This window comes from Galeopterus variegatus, unplaced genomic scaffold (assembly GCF_000696425.1).
Source record: "Galeopterus variegatus unplaced genomic scaffold, G_variegatus-3.0.2 Scaffold256, whole genome shotgun sequence".
Classification (NCBI taxonomy): domain Eukaryota; kingdom Metazoa; phylum Chordata; class Mammalia; order Dermoptera; family Cynocephalidae; genus Galeopterus; species Galeopterus variegatus.
The window spans coordinates 127071-146271 of record NW_007726367.1 but is presented as its reverse complement, the minus strand read 5'-3'; the positions used below and the strand labels follow the sequence as shown (position 1 = coordinate 146271).

At 46.0% G+C, this 19201-nt stretch overlaps 1 protein-coding gene across 1 annotated transcript in view; it reads left to right on the top strand.

Annotated features, from left to right (window-relative positions):
• Positions 1 to 19201, top strand: part of KIAA0556 (KIAA0556 ortholog) — a 171901-nt gene that overhangs the window by 103837 nt on the left and 48863 nt on the right. Inside the window, exons 11-13 of the mRNA XM_008566623.1 lie at positions 199 to 305; positions 2058 to 2160; positions 6029 to 6244. Coding sequence (XP_008564845.1) covers positions 199 to 305; positions 2058 to 2160; positions 6029 to 6244 — 426 coding nt within the window. The remainder of the gene's footprint in view (positions 1 to 198; positions 306 to 2057; positions 2161 to 6028; positions 6245 to 19201) is intronic.

The following is a 19201-nucleotide window of genomic DNA, read 5'->3' as shown; positions in this document are numbered from 1 at the left end:
TCATTATAGAGATTGTTTCCTAGACTTTTGCAGATCATCAGAAACTGAGATTGTATAAGGGGTCTAGATCTAATCAGCCCCCAGGCAGATGCTGTCACCCTGGGACTAAGAAGTGTGTGCCTCTGACCATGGCCCTGCTGTGTCTTGGGCCAGGAGCATTGCCTCAGACATCTGCTTAATAAGCTTTTCCATCCTCAGCTTCGTTCCATCAGCCCAGTGACCACCACTCAGAAGCCATCCCAGGCAGCAGAGGGAGCCCAAGCCATCGACCAAGCCATCGACAGAACAGGCCTTTTGGGAAGCAGGTACTTACCAAGGCCGATTCAAAACCAAAAGCAAAACCAGAAAACCCATAGCAGTGTGGCCATGAGGACCTTATTAGATTTTTCTTTGCTTTTCCTACGTTATTTCAGACCATTTTAAACTGCTCCTTTAGACTGTACCGTCCCTCGCCCCCTTCAGCCTTAAAGCACAAAGTTCACTTTCAGGCAAATGACTCTTGGCTTGTTCAGTTCTGTCCCAACCTATATAAAATTCCAGCCTTCTCAACGTTTCCACTCGAGTGTCCCACGCAGCACAGGGGGTGAACTTGTTCCCCAGCTGGCCTGGGTGGTGAGAGGGGCCCAGAGCAGTGTCCTTTGAAGCTCCTTTGCTCTATCAAGTTTGTTCAAATGGAGCATTCTGTTCTGTTAACATGTAGCATCGGTTATGGTAACTGTCAAGTTTTATTATCAAAATAAAGGCTTCCCTCTAGTCTTCAGGCAAAATTATCTCCAGAAAGATGTGCCAGGTTGAGCCAGTAGTTCAAGCTTGCCTTGGCACGTAGGTGCACTCCCAGGGCCACCATGGAGACCTGTGCATGTTGTGGACTGTGCAAAGTGGCTGGCTAATGGGTGAGAGGGACCAAAATCCAGCCTTCATGCCAGTCACTAAGCTGAGGCCCTGAACTGGGACTGCGGCCACCTGGAAACGGGGGTGGGGCTTTTTCTCTGCAGGAAGGAGGAATTTACTGGGCAAGCTGTGTGCCTTCCAGGTCAGCGTCCACCTGGAGGGAGCTCTTTTTATGACTTTTAGAAAAACTGAATAGGCTTACAGAAGTGCTATCCATTCCTCTAAAAGTTTGCAGACCCTGGATGCAAAGCATGGCTGTATACCTTGTGGCCATAGATAAGAACTTTCCATTTCCGCTGCATGTGACAAGGCCACAGGGTTGGTTTACATCCATTACAGTTTTATTTACAGACAGCACTCACATCACCAAATGCTCCTTTCTTCCTCATCATCAAAATCCTTTGTGCTTCAGGGTCTTGGGGGTACTCAGCCTTAAACAGCACGTGTGGGCGTGTTTACAAATGACTAAGGCACCCGCTGCTGGGTGTGGAATACCTGTGTGCTCAGAAATAGGAGGAGCAGGAAGATCTCTAGACCATGGGCAGCAAACTGTTTCCATAAAGAGCCACATATAGATACTTCAGGCTTTGTAGTTTTTTGTTTGTTTGTTTGTTTTAACAATCCTTTAAAAACATAAAAACCAGTCTTAGCTTGCAGGCCCTACAAAAACGGGCTGTGGGCTGGATTTGATCAGCCCTTAGCTCAACTGACCCCCGCCCTTGACTCTTTGCAAGTTCTCAATCAGCATAGGGAGGTCAGCTGGCCGTCCTGTGCCAAGCTGTGTTTCTCCAACCACACTGTGGTTTCATCACTAATTGTACAGCTGTTTATAAAGAGAAAACCGCCTGGGTGCCTGCCTGTGTCTTTGAACTGTACACAGGGTGCATGGTTTCTTCTCAAATTGTTACTTCTCTCCTTGGTAGAAGAGTCACCCTGGTATCTTTGATGGGAATGTTCTCTTTCGTGTATCATTTGTTACTACCTATTTGCTAAAACAAAATCCCATTTCAGACAACAGCAGAAGCTTCTGAAAGTCCTCCCCGCCATTGAAAGTGACTCTGCCCTTCTCAGTGGGGTTGTTTCACCCCCTGGTATCTTTGATGGGAATGTTCTCTTTCGTGTATCATTTGTTACTACCTATTTGCTAAAACAAAATCCCATTTCAGACAACAGCAGAAACTTCTGAAAGTCCTCCCCGCCATTGAAAGTGACTCTGCCCTTCTCAGTGGGGTTGTTTCACCACCTGAGGAGCGAGTACCAGACCCAGAGGTGAGAGCCTCAACTTGCATTCAGTGTCTTGCCTGAAAGCTGGGGGTGGGAGGGCCCCTCGGAGCCATCATTGCAAGTTGGTGGGGATTTCTCAAACAGTGGGCAGCCTAGAGTTTTTCTGCCCAAGTCTCTACCTCCTCTCCTCCCCAGCATACAGACAGACCTATGATGCGAGAAGCAGAAAGAGAGAAAGAAAGACGTGGGCCAGAAGTTACAGCAGAGAGAAGCCTGTCCGTACAAGAGGAAATATAAATAGCATCTAAGTCCATAGGAAAATGCCCAACATTGCTGGTAATCAAGAAATGCAAACGAGAGCAACCTAAACGTCCCATTTGATATCGAGTTAACAAATTATTTTTAATGATAACTTCTTGTGTTGGCAAGGTTACGGTAAGGCTGCCACACATTGCTGGTGGCCGTACAAGTGGGTGGAAACACTGTTGGAAACCGGAACGGCTTGACTCAGGAAGAGCCTTAGAAAATACTTATGTCTCCAGCCCAACAATCTCTCTTTCTAACCCGAGGGAAATCACTCAACCGAAATAAAAAGCTATAGGCACAAAGATGTCTATTGCAGAATTATTGGATATAGGGAAAAATAAGAAAAAAAAATAACCTAACTGTCTCATAATAATGGAGTTAATCAAGAAAGTATGACATATGAACATAGTGCGGTAGTATAAAAAGACAGAAACTATTACTATGAATATTATGCAGACAGAAAACTTTAAGGGTATAAACCCAGCATCATCTAGTCCAATATAAATGCAACGACCATGCAAAGATGTGGCTGTGTAAAAGTGTTGACGGACCTGGGATGTAAATTACAAAAGGAAACGGTGGCATCAGGATGGGAGGACAACAGTGATTCTTTTTTCTTATGTGCCAAAAGGTGTGTGTCCCAGCACATCCTTCTTGCACCTACTTTTTTAGCCTTTCTTATGCTAATTTGGTACAGTGGACACCATTCTTACAATCAGCCAGTGAGGACTTAATATGACGTCCTCCCAAAGCCACGTGTAAAACTCAGATGATAGCAGACCAGGGTTCCACCCTTGAGTCTGGCACTGTCGTTTAGAGGTCATGGACTTAGACAAGCCTCTTAAGCTCTCTGGTTCTGGCCATCAAATAGGGTCAATAATCCACACCCGATGGCCCACTGGGAGAGTGAAATAGGAAAGGTGTGCAAGGGCATGGGACTCAGTGCCTGGCAAATAGCGGGGAGGAACTGGTGCCTATCAGCTGACAGTTCACCGTCTAGAAAAATCAAAGCTTTGCTTCCCCTGCATGGAATAGTTGCCTTCTCAGCTGTGAAGATTCTTCGTGTGATGAAACTTCAGCCACATTAAAATGAAGCTAGATTGATTAAGTCTCTTATATTGTAGGAGACAGAAAATCCAGGGCAAAATGACTTCTGTAACAGGAGAAAAATTACAGAATCTTGTCATTGAAAATGCTACAGGTGGGGCCGGGGACCACAGCTTCATTCAGTGGCTCACACCGTGTCTTTCCACTCTTTCTGCACAGTGTCAGCTGCATCTTGAGCCCAGACCCAGCTCTGCTCTCTTCCCCAGCCCCTAAATAGCTAGAGGAGCTCCTACTTCTCACCCTCAGACCCTTGGACCTGCTGTCAGGAGAGAAGAGCCGTCCTCCCTACACAAATTTGAGATTGGCATGCTTGCACAGACCCAGCTGGGGGGTGGTCTGACACTAAGCCACTCCCTTCTGGTGGCACAGGGGACAGGACACACTGATTCCTTGGACCAGTCAGGCTCCTCCTTGGAACGGGAAAAGTTCGGTCCTCCTATACCTTCAGGCTGAGAAAAGAGAAAGGGTGGCTTCCTCAAAGGAAAATTCCGTGGTCTCGGTGAGAGAGCGGGCAGGGAGTGCAGGGTCCAGGGGCTTCCCAAGCAGCATTCCCCTCAGACCCCCAGAGGGATCCTAAGTCAAGCAATACAGAAAGCAGGAGTAGCCCTCTAGCCACAATGCTGACAAGTTGTGACAAATCCTTAGTTAATAGACCTTTCAGCTTCTTCACTTAGAAACTCAGCCCAGGAACTTGCACATTTAGATTGCATTGGGCAGGAGACCCGCAGCCCCTTTGAAAGGCACCTGCCCCCCCCGACCCTCCTCCCTACCCCCAGAAAATGGGAACAGTACAGCTTCTTCACACCTTCCAGAAGTTCACCTGGCCCTTGAACACTCCTCACAAGTGCAAGCTCATTAAGCTCCCAATCCTACTCCCCGCCCAGTTCAGCTAGGCCAGTTTAGATGTATCACAGTCCTGCAAGCCTGAGACTCAGGCCCCAAGTAGCGGAGAGCTTGGCCAGGGCCCCGCTCAATGGCAGTAGAGGAGGCGGTGGAAGCAGCTACGGCTGTGGGCTCCGTGGGCCGAACTAATTAAAACAGACCCTGCGTTCCTTCTGGAGCCATGAACTGACCTCTGCCTCCTCCCAACTCCTGTTCCCTCCATGTGGCAATCAAGGCTCGTCCGAACACACACTGGGAGCAATAGCACGTCTCACTGGCTATTAATTAACAAAATAAGTGGGGAACAGTTGCTGTTCATTTGCTCAGCTCCCTGCCCACAGAACCATTGTAGATTACCAGTGCTAATTAACAGAGGCCATGTGCTCGCAGGGAATGCACCATTTTATGAGGGACTGATCCGAGGCGACCAGTGCTGCAGTCAGGCCCATGAAGGCCTGAGGAAGTCATTCTGCAGTCAGGCCCATGAAGGCCTGAGGAAGTCATTCCACAGGGTAGCTGCTTATCAATGGCACTCACGCAGACTCAGAGCAGACAGCCTGCCCGGGAAGGAGGCAGGCACTGAAATCGATGGAGGAAAGAAACAGAAAGAAGTGGACACCTACAGGGTGCACACAGGGTCAGGTCTCACAAGAGGGCCTTCTCAGGGATGGCTGTCTTGCTTAACCTCTGTGACAGCATTATCATGTAGGCGGTGTCATCTCATTTCTCCCTGCCAGGCCTAGAGTTGCAAGTGACTTGTCCAGGGGGCCTTTGTTACCTCCTGTATTGGTCTGCTGCGACTGTTAAAACAAAATACCACCGACTGTGGGGCTTAAATAACAGATTTATCTTCTCACAGTTTTGGAGGCTGGAAGTCCAAGATCAAGGTTTTGGCAGGGTTGGATTCTTCTGAGGCCTCTCCTTGGCTTCTCCCTGTTTCCCCATGTGGTCTTTTGTTCTGTGTGTATACATTTCTGGTATGTCTCTCTGTTTCACATTTCCTCTTATAAGGACACTAGTCAGATTGGATTAAGGCCCACCCTCTCAGCCTTATTTTAATTTGACCACCTCTTTTAAAGTCCCTATCTCCAAATACAATCACATTCTGAGATACTGGGGGGTTAGGTCTTCAACAGATTAATTTGGGAGGGACACAGTTCAGCAAATGTCATGACATGCCACTGGGACATGAAAACTTACTGGGTAGTAGACGGGGGAGGCATATTCAGGCAGAATCCTATGCTTTTTAATATTTTTATTTATTTGAAAACTCTTAAACAGAATACTTGCTAAGTGCCAGGGTACACAGTAACGGGGGGAGGCATATTCAGGCAGAATCCTATGCTTTTTAACATTTTTATTTATTTGAAAACTCTTAAACAGAATACTTGCTAAGTGCCAGGGTACACAGTAACTATATTTTAAACTCTTTGCAAATGTGAGCTCACTTAATCTTCATAATAACCATAGGTAGTGGGTGATAGTATTGTTATCGCCCAGATGGAGAAACTGAGACCCCGATATGTTGAATAACTTGCTGAAGGCCACCAGCAGTGGTAGCACTGAATCCAAGCCTGTCATGTTTTAATCCTTGGATGTTACTTTCCTCTTCTTTAAGGACAAATGGAGAATGAGAGCGGAAGAGATCAAAGACGCTGTCTACGTGACCATGGAAATCCTGTCCAACTGGGGCAATGCATCATGGGTGGGTCTCACAGAAATTGAGTTCTTTGACCTTAATAACACAAAGCTTTACGTGTCGCCTCATGATGTGGACATCCGGAACACGGACACACCCGGGGAGCTGGGCCACCTCATCAACAGGAACTTAGTGGTAAGTGCAGGGGACACTGAACTCGTTCTTTGCTACATATTTCGATGAGTTTCCTCTTTGCAGCATAAGTCTGTGACAAGGTCCAGGTGCAGGGTTGGAGACCAGTCATTCATCCAGGCAAAGTGGGCAGGAGCCTGAAGGAGTGGTGCCCAAGGAAGCCTCCAAACTGTCTCTCCCAAAGCTTTTTCCCAGTCCCCTGCTCTGTGGGGGTCTTTTAGAGGATCCAGTTTACCCCCCTTTTATCCACCTTGCAGTTTACCACAGTCACCACCAAAAAAAACTCAGGACCTCAGAGGTCATTAAGGTCATTAAGGTCAGTGCCCTTGTTTTGTAGATGAAGAATCTAAGACTTGGAGAAGGGCATGGACTTGGCCAAGGTCACGTGGCTGGAAGGTGGTGGAGCCAAGTTAGCCTCCCGTGGCCTGGCCCAGAGCCTGTGCCCACATCCCCTCAGGGTCCTGCTTCCCTAGGCCATGAGGTGCACACCCAACAAACATCGTTGTAAGTTGGACACAAGAGACTATGAGCTAAGCTGAGACACTTACCAGCCACATAGTCTTTACTCTGCTGTGCTCCAGCATCATTCACAATTATCTCCGGGAGGGACCTGAGAACCTGGGAATGAGCTTGCCTCAGGGCCAGGGATGGGGTGGGGGGGGACAGGAGAAGGGGCAATAGGAAGACTTTTCCTCAGGTGCCCTTCTGTGCCTTTTAAATTTCCTGCCATGTTCACTTATTATCTATTCCAAAAAACAAATTATTAATTTTTTTTAAAGCATTGAAAATGAAAACAGCTACCACATGTTTAGTTCTTGCATTGAGCCAGGCACAGCGCCAGGTGCTTCGTACATATAACCTTATTTATTCCTAACTGAACAGGCTCGAGAAGCATAAAGATCCGGGTTCCAAGCTTACCACTGGGCTGGCTGGTTAGCTCACTGGGTTAGAGCATGGTGCTAATAACACCAAAGTCAAGGGTTCAGATCCCCCTACTGGCCAGCTGCCCCACCCCCCAAAAAAGCTTACCACTTACACCTTCATGACCATGGGCAACTCAGCTAACCTCTACTTATTTCCTCATCTGTAAAATGGTGATAATAATAATACTTATCTTGACTCGATGTTGTAAGGATCAAATATAAATACAAAGAGTTTGGCACCTTCCTAAGGGCTCCAAAACATGCGCTGTTATTGTTTTCACTGTTATTATTAATAATAGTATTAACATCACTAAGAAATAGATATTATTATTCCCATTTTAAAGAAAAGGAGAAAAGAAGGGTGTAGAAGAGGAGAAAATAAGGGTGTGTTTAAAATCTCCAGTTCTAGAGACCCAGGTTCTGGTCTTGACTCTGTGGCCTTGGGCAACTTATCTACCTTCTCTGAGAGTCAGTTTTTCTGCCCCCTATAAAATGAGAGATGGGGGACAGATAATCTGTTATGATTCTTAGATTGCCAGCAACAGAAACTGAGCCTTGCTCACTTTAGCATATTTTTTAAAAAGAAATTTGGTTCAAGTCATTGTCACTCAGGCCAGAAGAAGACAGCCTCATGGTCATGTTGAGGCTCACAGTAGCATCCTGGGATGCCTGAGCACCAAGGGTCTAGTCTTTTCTTGGGGACAGGGAGATGAAAAGGAGGACATTCTGCTACAAAGATTCTTCTCTCGGACTTGAGGTTCTGCTGGAAAATTGAGCTGTCCTCCTTAGAGACTTTACTGAATTGGCCTTTGGGTACAGTGATCACCTTTCATAGCATCAGAATTCATGATTAACATATGTCCTTACACTGGGTTCTTGGTTGTTGGAAACTATCAGAAAACGGAAGAAAATGAGAAGGGGAGATGGAGAAAAAGATAAAGCTTCACTCAGTTAATACAACAAACATATATGCAGATATTTTGGAAAGTGTTGGTTGGATGGTTTGTTGGTTGCTTGCTTGCTTGGTCCTCTCATTCGCCTGCTGGAGATATCTAGTCTCAGTAGAGGAAGGCTGAGGGACCAACCTGTCCAGGAGGGCAGGGCACCTTGATGTCAATTCCACCAAGACACCCCAACAGAGCAGGGAGGGACTCTCTCTAAAGAAAGTCAGTAGAGGAAGGCTGAGGGACCAACCTGTCCAGGAGGGCAGGGCTCCTTGATGTCAATTCCACCAAGACACCCCAACAGAGCAGGGAGGGACTCTCTCTAAAGAAAGTCAGGATTGTGACTAAGAAAGCAGGATAGATGCTAGATAACCAAGAAATGACAGCTGTGCACAGGGCTGGGCTGGGTGGGTCAGAGCCCCCTTCCAGATCAGCAGCTCTGTGACCCTAACCTTTTGGATGCTCTGCATCCTGCTGCAAGTTGGGGGACTCCGATGCTTTCTGCCGGGGCTGGAACCAGCCTTGCCACCCTTCCCCCATCACCCTTGTGCAGAAAGCAGTGACATTTTGGAAGCCTGCTGCACAGAACAGACCACACCAAGGCAATAAAAAGCATCATTGCAGTTGATGGGACCAATTCTGACGATTAGTACAAGCTGATAAACTTTGCCATGAGTTGGCAGTGAGGACTTTGGCTTTGGTTTGGGTGGGTTTGGGGTTTTTATTTAATGGCCCTGGGGTTGGGACATGAGGCAGCTGTGTCACCCTGGGCCACTGGATCTCTGGGCCCAGCTGCAGGCAGGCTGCATTCCCCCCATGTCCCTGGGGTCTCCCTGATGGTGGTCCTGTGTATCAGGTTTGGGACCACCAGAACATGCTGCCCATCAGAACCATCCACTATGCCTGATGTGTGCCAGGCACCCCTGCTATGTCACCTTGTTTAACCCTCGCATCAGCCTTGGGATGACGCTCCCATTTTATAAATAAGACCAAGTCTCAGGGAAGATGAGTGGCGATGGCTGGTGGAGCCCAGTTGACAGCTGAGCGCAGGTACCTGGAGTGGAGGCTGGGTTCAAAAGAGAAGGTACTTCAGCGGAGGTGAATTGGGAGCGTGCTGCATCAGCCTTGGGATGACGCTCCCATTTTATAAATAAGAAGACCAAGTCTCAGGGAAGATGAGTGGCGATGGCTGGTGGAGCCCAGTTGACAGCTGAGCGCAGGTACCTGGAGTGGAGGCTGGGTTCAAAAGAGAAGGTACTTCAGCGGAGGTGAATTGGGAGCGTGCCCCAGGCTCCGTGCAAACCGTCCTCCCTTCTGTGCCCCCTCCAGCTCTCCCCCAGGCCGCACCCTGGCTCATGGTATAAACATGACTCCAGATTTTACACCCGGCCCTGCCTGCTCCTCTGAGTTGATGACATGAATGTCAACTTCCTGCTTGACATTTCCTCTTGGATTTCTACTAGCCATCTCAGACTTCACAGATCTAAAACCTAAGTTTTGATTCCCCCTACCCACCCCACACTTCCTCCTCTTCCCGTATTTCTTTGCTCAGTAAATAGCATTGCTGTCTGGTCAGCTGCCCAAGCTCCTCTCTTAGGGTCTTCCTTCACTGACCCACCCTGTCTCCACCACCCTCCAGCACACCAGCTCATCATGTTGCTGCTACCTTCCAGATAGAGCCAAAACCTGGCCCCTTTCTTCATCTCCACTGGTACTCCCCACGTTCAATCTTCTTTCTTCTCTCAGACTGTTAAACAGCTGCCTTTCTTATTTTCTCCTTCTATTCTTGTCCCATCTACTTCATTTTCCACTCTGCATCCAAAGTTATCTTTTAAAAATATCAGCTTGTGGGGCCGGCCCGTAGCTCACTTGGGAGAGTGTGGGGCTGATAACACCGAGGCCACAGGTTCAGATCCCTATATAAAGGGATGGCTGGTTAGCTCACTTCAGAGAGCGTGGTGCTGACAACACCAAGACCAGGGTTAAGATCCCCTTACTGGCCATCTTTAAAAAAAAAAAAANTCAGAATTCATGATTAACATATGTCTTTACACTGGGTTCTTGGTTGTTGGAAACTCAGAAAACGGAAGAAAATGAGAAGGGGAGATGGAGAAAAAGATAAAGCTTCACTCAGTTAATACAACAAACATATATGCAGATATTTTGGAAAGTGTTGGTTGGATGGTTTGTTGGTTGCTTGCTTGCTTGGTCCTCTCATTCGCCTGCTGGAGATATCTAGTCTCAGTAGAGGAAGGCTGAGGGACCAACCTGTCCAGGAGGGCAGGGCACCTTGATGTCAATTCCACCAAGACACCCCAACAGAGCAGGGAGGGACTCTCTCTAAAGAAAGTCAGGATTGTGACTAAGAAAGCAGGATAGATGCTAGATAACCAAGAAATGACAGCTGTGCACAGGGCTGGGCTGGGTGGGTCAGAGCCCCCTTCCAGATCAGCAGCTCTGTGACCCTAACCTTTTGGATGCTCTGCATCCTGCTGCAAGTTGGGGGACTCCAATGCTTTCTGCCAGGGCTGGAACCAGCCTTGCCACCCTTCCCCCATCACCCTTGTGCAGAAAGCAGTGACATTTTGGAAGCCTGCTGCACAGAACAGACCACACCAAGGCAATAAAAAGCATCATTGCAGTTGATGGGACCAATTCTGACGATTAGTACAAGCTGATAAACTTTGCCATGAGTTGGCAGTGAGGACTTTGGCTTTGGTTTGGGTGGGTTTGGGGTTTTTATTTAATGGCCCTGGGGTTGGGACATGAGGCAGCTGTGTCACCCTGGGCCACTGGATCTCTGGGCCCAGCTGCAGGCAGGCTGCATTCCCCCCATGTCCCTGGGGTCTCCCTGATGGTGGTCCTGTGTATCAGGTTTGGGACCACCAGAACATGCTGCCCATCAGAACCATCCACTATGCCTGATGTGTGCCAGGCACCCCTGCTATGTCACCTTGTTTAACCCTCGCATCAGCCTTGGGATGACGCTCCCATTTTATAAATAAGACCAAGTCTCAGGGAAGATGAGTGGCGATGGCTGGTGGAGCCCAGTTGACAGCTGAGCGCAGGTACCTGGAGTGGAGGCTGGGTTCAAAAGAGAAGGTACTTCAGCGGAGGTGAATTGGGAGCGTGCCCCAGGCTCCATGCAAACCGTCCTCCCTTCTGTGCCCCCTCCAGCTCTCCCCCAGGCCGCACCCTGGCTCATGGTATAAACATGACTCCAGATTTTACACCCGGCCCTGCCTGCTCCTCTGAGTTGATGACATGAATGTCAACTTCCTGCTTGACATTTCCTCTTGGATTTCTACTAGCCATCTCAGACTTCACAGATCTAAAACCTAAGTTTTGATTCCCCCTACCCACCCCACACTTCCTCCTCTTCCCGTATTTCTTTGCTCAGTAAATAGCATTGCTGTCTGGTCAGCTGCCCAAGCTCCTCTCTTAGGGTCTTCCTTCACTGACCCACCCTGTCTCCACCACCCTCCAGCACACCAGCTCATCATGTTGCTGCTACCTTCCAGATAGAGCCAAAACCTGGCCCCTTTCTTCATCTCCACTGGTACTCCCCACGTTCAATCTTCTTTCTTCTCTCAGACTGTTAAACAGCTGCCTTTCTTATTTTCTCCTTCTATTCTTGTCCCATCTACTTCATTTTCCACTCTGCATCCAAAGTTATCTTTTAAAAATATCAGCTTGTGGGGCCGGCCCGTAGCTCACTTGGGAGAGTGTGGGGCTGATAACACCGAGGCCACAGGTTCAGATCCCTATATAAAGGGATGGCTGGTTAGCTCACTTCAGAGAGCGTGGTGCTGACAACACCAAGACCAGGGTTAAGATCCCCTTACTGGCCATCTTTAAAAAAAAAAAAAATCAGCTTGTGCCCTTCCCATATTTAGAACTCCTGCCATGTCTTCTTGCGCTTAGAAATAAACCTCAGATGCCTCACCATGGCCTGGAGGCTCACTGTGAACAGGACTTCAGCCACCTCTGCCCCCTCCTTGTGCCTCTGCCTCTCATGCAGGGCACAGCAGCTGCAGGCCTGCCTTCTGCCCTTCCAACCCCCCAAGCTCATTCTCACCTCTCCAGAATGCCCTTCCTCCAGATTTTTGGGTGGCTTCTCCACACTCAAATTTCAGCTCAAATATCACTTTCTCAGGAAGACTTCCCCTGACCCAACAATCTGGAGGAGTTCTATCCTCTCCTGTCTCAGTCGCCTTCATGTCATCATTTTTCACTTTCTTCAGAGAACATCTTATTATGGGAAATGATCTCACTCACGTGTTTATTATCTGTCTCCCACATTAAGCTCAAAGTTCTTGTCTGTCCTATTCACACTATATCCCCAGTCCATGAAAGTGTGCAAATACATAGTTTTTAACTGCTTATTTGGAAACAGTGATGGACTTGCAGGAAATTATAAGAAAAGTAGAGAGAATAGAACAACAGAGAATCAGTGAAACTGGAAGTTGTTTCTTTGAAAGAATGAATAAAATTAACAACCTTTAGCTAGACTGATCAAGAAAAAAAAGAGAGAAGATCTAAATTATTAAAATTAGGAATGATAGAGGGGACATTACTACCAACCTTACAGAAATAAAAAGGATTATAAGGGGAAATGAACTTAAGAAACAATTCTGTTCACAATAACATCAAAGGAATAAAATACTTAGGAATAAATTTAACAAAAGAAGTGTAAATTGTATACTCTGAAAACTACAAAACAACATTGTTGAAAGAAATTTAAGATGTAAGTAAATGGAAAAAGATCCCATGTTCATGGATCAGAAGACTTAACATTGTTAAGATAGTAATACTCACCAAACTGATCTACAGATTCAACACAATCCCTACCAGAATCTCAGCTGACTTCTTTGTAGAAATTGACAGGAAATTGCAAGGGACCCAGAAAGTTAAAACAATTCTGAAAAAGAAGAATGAAGTGGGAAGGTTCACATTTCCCACTTTCAAAACTTACTACCAACCTGCAGTGGTCAAGACTGTGTGGTACTGGTGTAAGGATAGGCCTATAAATCATTGGAATAGTATTTAGAGTCCAGAAATAAACCCATACATCCATGGTTAATTGATTTCAACAGGGACGCCAAGACCATTCAATGGAGAAAGAATAGTCTTTCAATTAGTGGTATTGGGACAAATGGATACAAAACCAACTCAGTGGGTCAAAGACATAAATGTAAAAGCTAAAACTGTCAAACTCTTAGAAGATAACATAGGTATAAATCTTCATAGCCTTGAATTTGTCAGTGTAGCCTCAGCTATGACATCCATAGCACAAGCAACAAAAGAAAAAATAGATAAATCAGACTTCATCAAAATTGAAAATATTTTTGCTTCAAAGGATGCTATCAAGAAAGTAAAAAGACAACCTACGAAGTGTGAAAAAATATTTGCAAGTCGTGTATCTGATAAGGGTCTAGTATCCAGAATACAAAAAGAAAAGAACTCTTAAACTCAGCAACAAAGGTAAGCAACCTAAGTAAAATATGACCAGAGGACTTTAAATAGACATTTCTCCAAGAAGATATACAAATGGCTAACAAGCACATGAAATTATAAGTTCAGCATCATTAGTCATGAGGGAAATGCAAATCAAAACCACATTGAGATACCACTTCCTACCCACTAGGATGGCTGTAATTTTTTAAAAAAAGAAAATAGAAAGCAAGTATTAGTGAGCATGTGGGGAAATTGGAACCCTCATACTTTGCTGGTGGGAATGTAGAAGTAAGATGGTACAGCCACTGTGGAAACAGTATGGCAGTTCCTCAAAAATTTACATGTAGAGTTACCCTATGACCCAGCAATTCTGCTCCTAAGTACATCCCCAAGAGAATTGAAAATCTATGTTCATTAAAAAAAAAAAAAAAACTTACACATGAATGTTCATAGCAGCATTATTCATAATAGCTTAAAGGTGGAAACAACCCAAATGTCCATCAACTGATTAATGGATAAAGAAAAATTGCTATATCCATACAATGGAATATTATTCAGCCATAAAAAAGGAATGAAGTACAGTATTGATACATACTACAACATGGATGAACCTTGAAAACCTAATGCTAAGTGAAAAAAGCCAGACACAGAAGGCCACATATTATATGATTTAATTTATATTAAATGTCCAGAACAGGCAAATCCATAGAGACAGAAAGTAGATTCATTGTTGCTTGAGGTGGTGGGGAGGCAGAAATGGTGAGTGACTGCTGAGTATGGGGTTTCTTTTGAGGATGGTGAAAATGTGCTAGAAAAAGATAGCAGTGATGGTTTCACAGCCTTGTGAATATACTAAAAAAACACTGAATTATACATTTTAAAATGATCAATTTTATGGTATGCAAATTATATCTCTGTTTAAAAAAAGACAGAGATCTCATGTGCTTCCTCCAATGGTAAATCCTATGTAACTAGTATATTATCAAAACCAGGACCTGGACACTGGTGTAATGTGCAGACCTTCATACTCATTTGGGCGTGAGTATGTGTGTACGTATCTATGTGATTTTATCACGTGTGGATTTGTGTAACCACTACATCAAGATGCAGACCAGTTCCATCAGTACAGGGAATCCCCTTGGGCTCCCTCTATAGCCACACCTCCCCATGCCCATCCCTAGCTGGCAGCCCCCAATCTGCTCTCTGTTTCTATACTTTTTGTCATTTCAAGAATGCTACATAAATGGAGATCATACAGTATGTAACATTTTGAGATTGGCTTTTTTCACTCAGCATAATGCCCTTGACATCCTTCCATATTGTTGTATATATCAATAATTTGTTCCTTTTTAATTCAGTAATTTATTATTAAGTTGGAGCTACTTCTGAGGGCTTTCTGGAACCTCCCTGCAAGTGGGTGGATCTGTGTTAACACTGAATAGAAAAGTACCTTTGGTGTAGGGGTTAGAAAGTTTCCACCTCAGAGAGGCCTAACCATCCATTCTAAAGTAGCTGTCCATTGACCATTAATAATTCTCTCTTATCTTCTTCATAGAAGTTATCCCTGCTTGTTTTTTTTTTTTTTTTTTTTTCCTGGAAGTTTTACTCATTTGCCTTATTTGCTAGCACAGAACTGCTGGGACCTGGTAGGTCAAGTTCACCTGCATATCCCCCACATATGTCTCTGAGTCTGCCCTGCAGAAGGGACTTGGTATTTGTCTGGCGAGTGCACACAGATGCTGTCAGTGCCTGCCCATACTCCCTGCCCTCCCACTTCGATGCCTGCTGGCTGCTCTGCCAACTACCAGCACTGATATTTCTCTTTTTCCAGCCCCCAGGCCCACTTTGCCTCCCATGCAGGAGGCCCAAATGAGGAGTGGGGGTGGGGTGGGGTGCTGTTGAAGCCCCCAGGAGCAGCCCTCAGCCAACACTGATGGGAGTAAGGGTATAAATCCCTAGTGCCCTCATCCCGTGGGTGAGTTACTCTGAGGGCTTCTGCACGCTGGCTCCCAGCTTTACTGGTGGGATTAAGCCCCAGTTGCCCAGGAGCAGCTGGCTTGATAACACACCTTTGTGGTCTGGCTTCCCTCCCCTATCTCCCTTCCCCACTCTACTACTGGTGTTTCCTTCACTGTCTGAATAAACCACGTGCACTGGATCCTTGCCTCAGGGTCTGTTTCTGGGGGAATCTGAATGGAGACAGAATGAATTAGTGAATTAAAAATCTAGGTTCAGTAGTAGAAACACTTCAGGATGCAGGACTGGGCAAAGACTATGAATAAGACCCCAAAAGCAGAGGCAAAAAGAAAAAATAAACAAATGGGATTATATGAAAATTAAAAAGCTTCTGCACAGCAAAAGAAGCAAGTAACAGAGTGAAAAGACAAAAAATGGAATGGGAGAAAATATTTGCAAACAAAGGATTAATAACCAAAGAACTCAAATAATAGTAAGAAAACAAGTAACCTAATTAAAAAGTGCACAAAGGAGCTGAGTAGGCATTTCTCAAAGGAAGAAATACAAATGGCCAACAGACACATGAAAAAATGCTCGACATCACTAATCATCAGTGAAATGCAAATCAAAACCACATTGAGACGTCATCTTACCCAAATTTGACTGACCATTATCAGAGAGAGAATAACAAGTGCTGGCAAGGATGTGGAGAAAGGAGAACCCTCCTACACTGTTGGTGGGACTGTAAATTAGTGTAGCCACTGTGGAAAACAGTATGGAGGTTCCTCAAACAAGTATAGATAGAACTGCCATATGGTCCAGCAATCCCGTTGCTGGGTATATGCCCAAAGGAATGGAAATCATCGTGTTGAAGGGATACCTGCACTCCCATATTTATTGCAGCTTTATTTACAATAGCCAAGAGTTGGAACCAACCTAAATGTCCATTGACAGATGACTGGATAAGGCAAATGTGGTATATATACTCAATGGAATATTTCTGTGCCATAAAAAAGAATGAAATTCTGCCATTCACAGCATCATGGATGAACTTAGATAAAGTTATGTTAAGTGAAATAAGCCAGGCACAGAAAGAGAAATACCGCACGTCGTCCTTCATAAGTGGGAGAAGGAAGGAAGGAAAAGAAAGAATCACAATAATACACTGAACTTTAAAAAAAAAGAGAACAGAACTGTGGTTATTAGAAGTAGGAAAGGTGGAGAGAGGGGGGGTTAGCGAGAAATTAGTTAAGAGTCACAAAGATTGATTACATTTTGTAAACATGAGTATACTAATTGTCCTGATTTGATCAGCACATTTTGTTACACATGTATTGATATTCAAATCTGTACCCTACAAATATGTATAATCAATTATGTTTCAATAAAAAAAATATATATGAAAAAAATAATTTTAAAAAAATGTAGGTTCAAATCCTCACTCCGCCATGTGCGTTAAGCAGCCCTGGGCAGCTCACGTGCCTTGTTGAGCTCTGGTCTTCTATCCATGGTGCGGGTGCTGTAGCAATGCCCACAGCCTGGGGTTTTGAGAGGACCGAGTGGAAGAACAACAGCCTGAAAGTGCCCTGGTTCTTGTCCTGCTGTCTCCGTTACTGCCCATGATGGGGCAGGAGGGAGCCACAGACACGCTGCCGGCTGGCCTGCCACCTGGAGCTCTGCCCAGCAGGCATCAGGTCAGCCCTCACATCTGCCTTGTTCTCTTCTGTCTGTGCAGAGGAAACATCAGAAGGCTCAGCTGCTAATGAGGCCCGGAGTTATCCGCAGGTTAACGTTCTTTGGCTTTGAACACCACGATTCCCACTTAGCCCTCCTGTTATTCCTCCTGCTGACAGAAATGTGAAGGGAAATCAATTACAGCCCCCTTCCCTGCGATGAAGGGTCAGACTTCAGTCTCCTCCTTTGTCAAGCAGCCACAGTGACCCATTTTTGGCCCTCCTGCTCAGTAAACGAATGAGTCTCATCCGCAGGATTTGGGGATGTGGCTTCTTGACCCGTCGCAGCTGCCCAGAGCACTAAAAGTTCTTGCAGCGCTTGAGAAACTTGCCAGAATAAGTGAAAACCCCTTGAACTCATCTCTCCCCCTCAACAAAAGCAACCTCCTCCCTCCTGAAAGGCACCATTGTCACTGCAACAAGCCCCCTTTATTCTCCCCCGCAGCTGGTGCCTGGGCCTCCAATCTCCTGGGTGTGGACAAAACCCCAGAGTTGGCCAATCTCCTCCTTCTCTGGCTCTGTCAAGTCACAGGCACATTCCTGGTGATGAAGCCTGATGAGATCTCAGATACAGGGAGAGGCTCCTTTTAGATAAAAGGGACAACTCAACCAATGTCCGACATGCAGTGGTTGCTTGTTTAGCAGACGGGACTTACTACAACTGCTCAGCCTCTGAGCAAGAACCCCAAATTCAGGGGAGTGGGGGGTGCAGAACATTAGGGAGGGGTGGGGACTGTGGAGCACTGGAGGGTATCTGTCCTGGCTACAGGGGCGGTGCATTTGGCTCCGAAAAACAGGGACCCTGAGCTGCCATGTCCTCCAAATCTGCAGAGAAGCCAGAAATCTGGCTCTTGAGGGGAATCTCCCCATTTTTAAGTGGTGGCAATGAATTGTCTTTTTTTCTTTTTTATTCTTACAACATTTCATGAACCAAACAAAGTACCTCTGCAAGGAAATCCAGCTTACAATCTCTTGTCTGATGTTTCAATGAGAGAACAGATATTAGGAAGTACATCTCATTTATCCATTAATTTAGTCATTTATTCAATCTATAAAGAATTTTTGGCATTTATCCTGTGCCAAGGAGCTATGCTGAATGCTAAGGGTTCTGGAATGAATTAGACACGGCCCCTTCCCAGAAGGAGCTCCCAGCTGAGTGGGGGCATGACATGACATGAAAACAATTGTGGGACATGAAGGGCAGCGCCAGCCTCAGGTGCTGCAAGGAACCAACGGCGCCTGGAGGAGAGAGTAATTGTGTCGGGAGAAGGGGTGACAGTGGGGCTACATCATATCATAGCTGAATTTCCCAGGTGAGGAGGGCAGAAGAGAATTTCTAACAGAGGCCCAGCCTGTGCAAAAGTGCAAGGGTTGAGCCAGCATGGAGTTTGGGAGCAGCTGTGAGTTTTGTTTCGATTGGGAGAAGAGGTGGCTGAAGACTTCCCTGGTTTGGCTCTTGCCATCTGCATCTAAAGCACTCTTGACATGAAATGTTGGTGTAAATGAAAATGACAGCAAGACCCCCTGCCATCCTGCCCCTCCGGCCTTCCAAAGCAGCCTTGGCTGCCTCACCAGCAGGTGGAAACTGCAAACTGAGGCCTGGAGGCCTGGAAGCCCTGAAAGGGAACAGAAGAAATCCCAAGGCTCCGTGCCATGGCCCTGTCCCAACAAACGCCTAAGCCATTTTCTTTCTTTCCTTCCTATTTTAAATTTTAAAAATTCAACAGGGTTTTACAAAAGAAAATCAAAGGTTCTGTTTGCCAGGTTAATCAAACAGTGCAAGCGCTGGCCCTTTTCCCATCCTTCTCTCTAGCGTCCCTCCCCACCCCCAGCATTCTCCTCGAAGCCGATTAAGTTGATTAAAATAAAGCCCGCTGCATTTTAAAATCTTCCTGGTTGGCAGATCAGAGGGGCCCATGTAGCAGCTTTGTTGGGGGGGGGGGGGGC